General features: G+C 41.0%; 1 protein-coding gene across 1 annotated transcript; it reads right to left on the bottom strand.

The window, feature by feature from the left end:
- Positions 1-862: 862 nt before the first annotated feature.
- Positions 863-3,096, bottom strand: LOC146376240 (uncharacterized). The gene is made up of 3 exons (XM_084946787.1): positions 3,078-3,096; positions 2,378-2,440; positions 863-1,839 (listed from the first exon to the last, which is right to left on the bottom strand). Exons 1-3 carry the CDS (start codon positions 3,094-3,096, stop codon positions 1,205-1,207), a joined length of 717 nt encoding a protein of 238 aa, XP_084802913.1. The 3' UTR covers positions 863-1,204.
- Between the last annotated feature and the right edge of the window lie 4,815 nt (positions 3,097-7,911).

Genomic DNA, 7,911 nt, shown 5'->3' with positions numbered 1-7,911 from the left:
CACTTAGGAGGTGCCCAGGAGGCATCCTGGTCAGTTGCCCGAACCACTTTAACTGACACAGAGTTATGGTTCTACTCTGAGACCTTTCCAAATGACCAAGCACCTTATCTTATCTGTATGGAAGAGTCCAGTCACAGTCACGCTCATTTCCATCACTTGTATCCACAGTTTCATTCTTTTGGTTCCTATCCAGAGCTTGTGGCCATAGATGAGGGCAGGAATGTAGATTGACTGGTTAATCTCTCTTCACCACAACAGACCTGTACTGTATCCACATTACTGCAGGCGTTGCATCAATCTGTCTTTTAATCTCACTCTACCCTTAATACTTAAACATACAACAACAACTTATCCCCAACCTGGAGTTCATATCACCTTAGACCAGGGGTCGGCAACCTGCGGCTCTGGAGCCGCATGCGGCTCTTTAGTCCTTTTAGTGCGGCTCCGCGTGGTTTGGGAAAATAATTTGGTTTTTTTTAACCCTCTCAAGGCAGGCGTTGCCGATCTGCAACAGTTAAAAACTAACAACCTGATTACCCCACATGCATATTTTACGAGTTTTTTTTACTCAGAAGTACCACTGCAGGACTTGGTTGTGCATTAGCAACAAAAAGTTTAATTTGAGCCTGAGAGGGTTAAGTAATTAGCTGAAGTGTATTTTATTTATGTTGTTCTTTTTTTAAACTTGTAGTTCCAAATTGGAAGATTGTGATATTGAAATATAAAAGTAAAATTATATTCTATTATTTTTTGATCGCTCAAAATAAGCGTCACACTTGCGAATGTCAGGGCTCTGTGTGCAGGCGGATGGAGAGGAGGATCCAAGTGCGAGACTCTGAGACTGAATTGAAACTGAGAACCTTAGCTTTATTGCTGGTGATAAACGAAAACATGAACTGAACAATGACACTGAGAACTGAACACACAGGCATAATTCTGAGGGTACGACACGACACTGAGCACAGGAAAACACAGGGCTAATATACACAGGGTGGTAATCAGGGAATGGGCAACAGGAGGGAGACACAGCTGGGAGAAATTGACTAACGAGACAGGGGGAGCAAAGCTGCACACACTAACTAACGAAACAAAAACAGAAAACAAGGAGCATGAGTCCAGAGTAGTTCATAAACACAAGAAAAACAGTGCAACACAAACACTGGAGGTCAGGGAAACAGGTCAAAAACCAAAAAACACTGGAGACCTAGAAACAGTCCAAGAAACCAAAAGTCCAGGAATACAGAAATGACCCAAACAAAACCAGAGCGGATCTCAACACGAGTCCACGAAAAAGTTCAGGGGGTCGACCATGGAGACGGCAACGGTCATGACGGGGAAACAGTTCTGGGGGCCGACTGTGCACGCGGCAATGGTGGCGCAGACAAAACAAATCAGGTGGCCGGCCATGCGGGTGGCAGTGGTGGCAACTGAGCAGGTCCGGAGGTCGGCCGCGATGCCAGCGGCGGCGACGAACTCTTTCCGGAGGCCGTCCCCGAAGGCCATGATGCCAACTTAGAGGCCCGGAAAACGGCCGGCAGAGGCGAGGCGGAACGGGTCGAGCTGGCTCTGACGGCGGTGTGGCAACCGCAGGACCAGACGAGGCAGGACCAGACGAGGCAGGACCAGACGAGGCAGGACCAGACGAGGCAGGACCAGACGAAGGCGGAGCTGGGCCAGACGAAGACGGAGCTGGGCCAGACGAAGACGAAGGCGGAGCTGGGCCAGACGAAGGTGGCGTCACGGAGGCTGGACCAGGCGTGGATGAAGGCACAGAGGCTGGACCAGGCGTGGATGAAGGCACAGAGGCTGGACCTGACGGCAGCGGGACGGCTGCGGAACCTGACGGCCCCGCCACACACATCAACCAGGTAAAATACATATTTAGGCTGAATTCTGCAAATATCTATTTTTCATCTTTTAGCAGCATAGTGCTTTTTTTCCAATTATTTTTTTTAAAAGTCAGGTCAAGGCTCCAAAAGCCCAAAGGCGATATAAGGGTGGCGGCTCACAACAGTTTTTGTTTGCTACATGGATCATTTTAGTTCAGCAGGGTGTCTTTCCTTTTGTTATATTTCTTTAAGAGTTCAAAATGTGTTAATTACATAAATAAAAAAAGTAATTTTCTCTATAGCACTTCATGGATTTAAGCAACACACCTTAGTTGTTCACACACAGCTTAAAAGGTAAAAAAAAACAATATATACAGTGTTATCTTCATTTTAGATGTTAAAAAGTATTTGCGGCTCCCAGTGTTTTCTTTTGCGCGGAAATCGCGTCCAAATGGCTCTTTGGGTGTTAAAGGTTGCTGACCCCTGCCTTACACCCATGTCTTCAGCTTTGGAGGTGTTAATTATCATTCCTCCTGCTTGACACTTACCTATGAACTGCTCCAGTCCGAGATGGAGGCTGTCCACTGATAAAGCAAAAAGAACTACATCATCTGCAAAAGAAGAAAAAAAAAAAAAGCAGAAAGGTGATCCTGGAGTCATCAAACCAGAGACACTCTGCTACTTGAGAAATTTTGTCCAGAAAAGTCATGAATAGAGTGGGTGACAAACGCTACACTACATATTTTTTGAGACTATACGTCAGAACTTGGTATCAAGGAAAACTAGAAATTTGATCAAATGTGATAAAAGACTGGAACTATGACTTTGTAAACCTTGCCATGTAGTTTTGCTGCACATGCCTAAAAGAAGTGTAAAAATAATACAAAGGAAAATAAAATAAAAGTGTTATTTCCAATGCTTCATTTAAAATCCAGTCTCCTCTGAAAGTCCACTGACTTATACTCTGCCGCTGCCTCCTTCCCTTTAAAGTGGATTTCGCAGCTTATTCAACCTGGAAGCCGCCAATTCATTCATGAAGATGAATTGGAAGAAATACGTTTTCCATTAACTGCTAAAACTAACTAACTCATAATACATCATAGGAGAAAAACTAAAAGAGAGGTAGAGGGTGACTAGCAGAACACAGAGTCTGCGTGTTAATGAAACATTCACAAAATGTAATCTATCATTCCTGGATGCAAATGTCATTTTCATTTTCATGAACAATTTTTTAATAGAAGGACTCACATGCATTGATTTTGTCCATGTTTTAAAGGGACAAAAAAGTAAGAATTTGGATGTTGGAGAAGTCATTTCACCTTTTGTATCTGACACCACATTTTTCTTCTACTGTCATTTTCACTCATTATCCAGTAAAGTTTAGAACCAAAACTACTTGGTAATAGTCAGAAGAAGATGAAACTGAAACGGCTGGGGGGGGCATAACCATCCTTTTCTTTATATTCTTTGAAAGATATTTTCTAAGGGTGTTACTAGTCACAAGGGGATGCTCATAATCAAAACGCAGAAGCTAAGGCAAGCAGAAGAGCACAGCGAAAATAAGAGAGATATAATACTGGAAGATGTTAGGCAGAGTAAGAAATGCACTGAGCAGATGGTGGTGTGCTCTCAGGTGTATAAAGACCTGCAGAGAAAGATCTGTTGCACAGAGGGAAGGCGGTAGAGATGCAGAGATAGGTGAATAATGGGAGGTGCTGAACAGGAACGGAAGGTTGTGCGAAAGCTACAGAACATGGAAGTAAACTGAAAAAAAAAGCTTAGAGGAACTGGTTAACGGAGGCTGGCGTTCAAGATCGGAAGAGAGGATGAAGAGAACAGAAGCTGGGTGCAGTAAAGGCAAGGATGGAGGCATGGTGAGCAGGTTAGAAGTTGAGGTGAGAGCCAGCAGGATACGAGGTGACCAAAGAGATGAAAGACAGGGTTAGAGGCAGTGAAAGTTAGAACAACTCAGATATGCTTCATAGGTGGAAAGAAGGGTGGATGGAGAGGAAGGAGAGTAATAAAGGATCAAAGAAAGATGTTTTACAGAGCAAATAGATGAAACAGGGCAAAGATGGAGGGATGGAGAGACAGACCAATAAAAGGAAGAACGTATGGATGAAAGGGAAATAGGTCACTTACAAAGTATAAAAGGGGGGGGGGGGGCAGATAAACGGAGAGAAAAAAATCTGCAGATATAGAAAGATTACTCATGGAAAAGATAACAAAAGGCAAAATTTGTCTGTAAGGATGGAGAAACAGGATTCAGAAAATGCCAAGATATCAAGCCCTTCCTACTCGATCTTACATATATTGTTTTCTTATGTTTTTAAGCTTAGAAGACGTTTTATTTTCGATTTCTTTCTCCCTCATCTCTTCAACTCAACGGCCACTTTTCTTTTCTTACTCGTACTTTTCTTATTTCTGTCTCAACATGTTAACATCAAGGGTGACCCTTTTAATTAATGAGCTCTTGAGCTGCTGGAGAGGTTACCTTAGGACTGAGTAGGGCTTGATGTTCCCTTCTGCTCCCAGTCATTAAGGTTAAGTTAACTTAACCAGCTCTACTTCACACTTGCAATAAAGATATGTGAGTGGTTTAATTCCTCTCATTTGGCTTTTGGCAGGATAGCAATAAGAGTATGTTAAAGTATCTATCAAGCATGAGCTTTCCTTATCTTTAGCCAAGTGCTTTTCCTTGCCTTGAAGGAATAGCTAATAGTAGAAATATGCTTGCTTGGTTTCTTTCTTACCAAGATTGATTTCCCATCTTCGTGTAAAAGATGAAGCCTAGCTGCCTGTAGCCTTAACAATCTGTCTGGAGGCAACACAATGCTGCTACCTTTGTTTCTTCGTAAGCCACACTGATTTTATGAGGTCGTTTTTTTTTTGTATTCTCAATTTCTCGGTGAAAACAAGACATCAGCATTGCTCAACCTAACCAAAACTTCAATTTTACATGCCCTTGGTAATATATGCAAGAAATCTAGACTAATAATCTCCTCAAATGCCCAGAAAATTGCAAACCAAAACGTCTGACACACACACAAACACACCAGTTGCAGCTTGTACATCACGTCTCCACCTTTTGTTCCCTCTTCCTCATCTACTCTCTTTTCCCCCCCTCTCTTTTCGTTTTATACACATGATGACCTTATCAATGCAGCTGTCATAAATCCCTTCTACATGCTTGTTTTGTGTGTCATCGAGATGAGGAAGAGTATGAGAGAGAAGGTTAGAGACAGACTGACAGAGAAATCCCATTCTGTGTTCAGCGTGAGTGCACCTTTTATCTTGTTCCCTCTCATTTGTGAGGGTTTGATCAAAACATTTACCGACGTGCCGATTGGTACAAAGACTAATCAAATTCGCACATAAAATTATGTTATAAAACTGGACTTCACAGACTGATAAACACACACTCAAACACCAAGCCTGTCCCACATGAAGTCTGTCTTTGAGCGTGAGGACATGCTGATTGATTGGTGCCTTGGGGGAGCTGTCCCTTCCCATTAACATCTATGTGACTGTGGGATTGTGTGGATTGTGTGGATTGTGTGGATTTTCTGCTAGGAGGGTCTGTGTGAGCATTTCTTTTGTGTTAGATGTTAGAATTTTAAAGGTTTTCCATTAACAGAAATATAAATCAAAGCAATGTCACCCCAAGATCCATTTATTAGCTGTTCTGGAAATTTTAATCAGATAACATGATGATGATGTTTGCTGAGAAATTAATGGATCTGTAAACAGATATATAATACTATATTTGCCTATCAAATACAATATACATTATATTAGTACACGTACAGTCATTGTACACCCTCTTTCAGTTTTAAAGTTTCATGTATCAGGAAAAAAAAACATCCCTAGCTGGTTTTAAAATGAGGTAAATACAACCTCAGATGAACAATGTTACATGACATAATACATCGTCTCATTATATTTTTATCAAAAATTAAGCCAAAACACAGAAGTGGTGTGCAGGAAAACTAAGTACAGCTTACTGCTTGCATTGGAATGAAGAGTGTAAGCAGAAGCCAGGTGCTGCTAATCAAATGCACTTGATTAAATGATCATCAGCAAGTGTGAGCCCCTCTATTAAGGCAGCAGTGTTGGCAGTTTGCTGGTCTAGAGGATTTAGGTGAGGAGAGACATCAGTAATGATCTCAGAGAAAGAACTGTTGCTGCCCATCAGTCTGGGGAGGGCCATAAGGGCATTTCCAAATAATTTAAAGTCCCTCATTCTACAGTAAAAAGGATTATTTACAAGTGGAAAACATTCAACAGTCACCAGTCTTCCCGGGACTAGATGTTCCAACAAATTCACCCCAATGTCAGGCCATGCACTGCTCAGAGAAACTGCAAAAAAAAAAAACCAAGAGCTACATTTGAGATTCTACAGGCCTCAGCTGGCATGATAAATTTTAAAGTTCGTGACAGTACATTTAGAAAAAGACTGAACAAGTATGGCTTGTTTGGAGGGTCTAGCACAGTGGTGCAGGGGTGATGATTTAGGCTTTTTTTCTTTTGTTTGAACAACCATTCTACAAAATGGCTAAAAAGAAAAGAGTCAAGGTGTTGAACACTTTAACCTGACTGAAATGCTCTGGTGGTAACTCAGCAGAGCTGTGCATAAAATTATGTCCACCAACATCACTGACCGAAAACAATGTTGTGAAAACAAATCTCTCTCTGGTGAAAGCCATCTAGACAGACAGGGAGACAGACCAGGCTCTGTTTATGCATTAATATTTGACCTTGGAAACAGTGCTGTACTTGATGACCAATTTCACTGAAAGGCTTCAGAACACCTCCTCCTACGTCAACTTTTTGGTTAAGTTGTTATGTCAACTTTTGTTTCCGAGGTCAAGAATGAACTGAAATCATAATCGTGTACTGAGCCAGTTAGATAAATCATCCTCCACTAAAGTACACTTTTGGCTTGAGTTCAAATTTGGTGCCTTTCACCCATAAACAAACAAAAAAAAAACATCTGCCATGCTCTAAAAGTATTTTTAGCAAAATCCTACAATCGTAAATTTATTACACATTTGACATGTGGAATTATTTTGAGCCTGATAGTTAATGATAAATGACTTGTGCTCATATATAAGCAATTTATATATAAGCAATTTGTCCTCAAAGCATTAGCTGCAGTTGCATTTTAGCATAGCGCTGCTTTCTTATTATAAATGGATCTCTTAGATATAATAAGATTACCGCATTCATTACTTTTGTTCTTCTCACCTCATCTTTCCTTTTCAGAGTTTGTATGCTACGCTGAATGCTAATTAAGTCTTCTGTGCTTATCTTTGTTTACAAATGAAATAATTACAGGGTATGGATTACAAATTCTTGCAATCAAATTGCTAATTACTTTGTTCTATATTTAAGAACTAATATTTAGTAACAAACAGCATGTCTTCTACTTCTTCTCTAAACATGCTATGATCAAAAAAAACTTTCCCCAGAAAGCAAGGCTCCATTACATTCTAAGTAACATCCACCAGACTATACCAAATGTATATAGCTTGCTTTCACTATATGACAGAAAATACTGCACACAACACTCTGCCCTGTGTAATGTGCAGAACTGTAGGAAAGAACACCCACACCCCCAGAAGCTAAACAAGCCCTTCCAATCTACTTGTCAAAATTATATTGCTTTGACCTTTTCCCTTAGGTCTACCTATTTCCCAGTAGCTATATATGCAGAGATTCACTGAACTGCTGATGTCTGCACCACCTTCCCTCTTTCTACACATTTGGATAAAAAGGTGATCTGGGGGGAGAAAATACCTACACCTGCAATTTCAGCTCTTAATTTATACAGACGGGACACACAAATGGCAAACTGAACTCCCTGGAGCGTTTTTCTTTACCACTCAGCTGTTCCAGTAAACAAATGGAAAAATATGTGCTTTGAAAATCGACTCGCTGGTTTTCTATGTTTGTGTGCGTACCATGTGGCTTTCCCCACACCAAGTAAATTTGTGTGAAGGACTTCAAAAAGGGCAGCTACAGAGAGCAGATACTTGTTTACCCTCTGTTATTATTTGTGAGGATGATGTTGTTGGTAGCA

This window comes from Perissodus microlepis, chromosome 12 (genome assembly GCF_051167445.1).
Source record: "Perissodus microlepis isolate ML-2025 ecotype Zambia chromosome 12, ASM5116744v1, whole genome shotgun sequence".
NCBI lineage: Eukaryota > Metazoa > Chordata > Actinopteri > Cichliformes > Cichlidae > Perissodus > Perissodus microlepis.
Note: the sequence above shows the minus strand (reverse complement) of the source record. Positions and strands in the feature narration are given on the sequence as shown.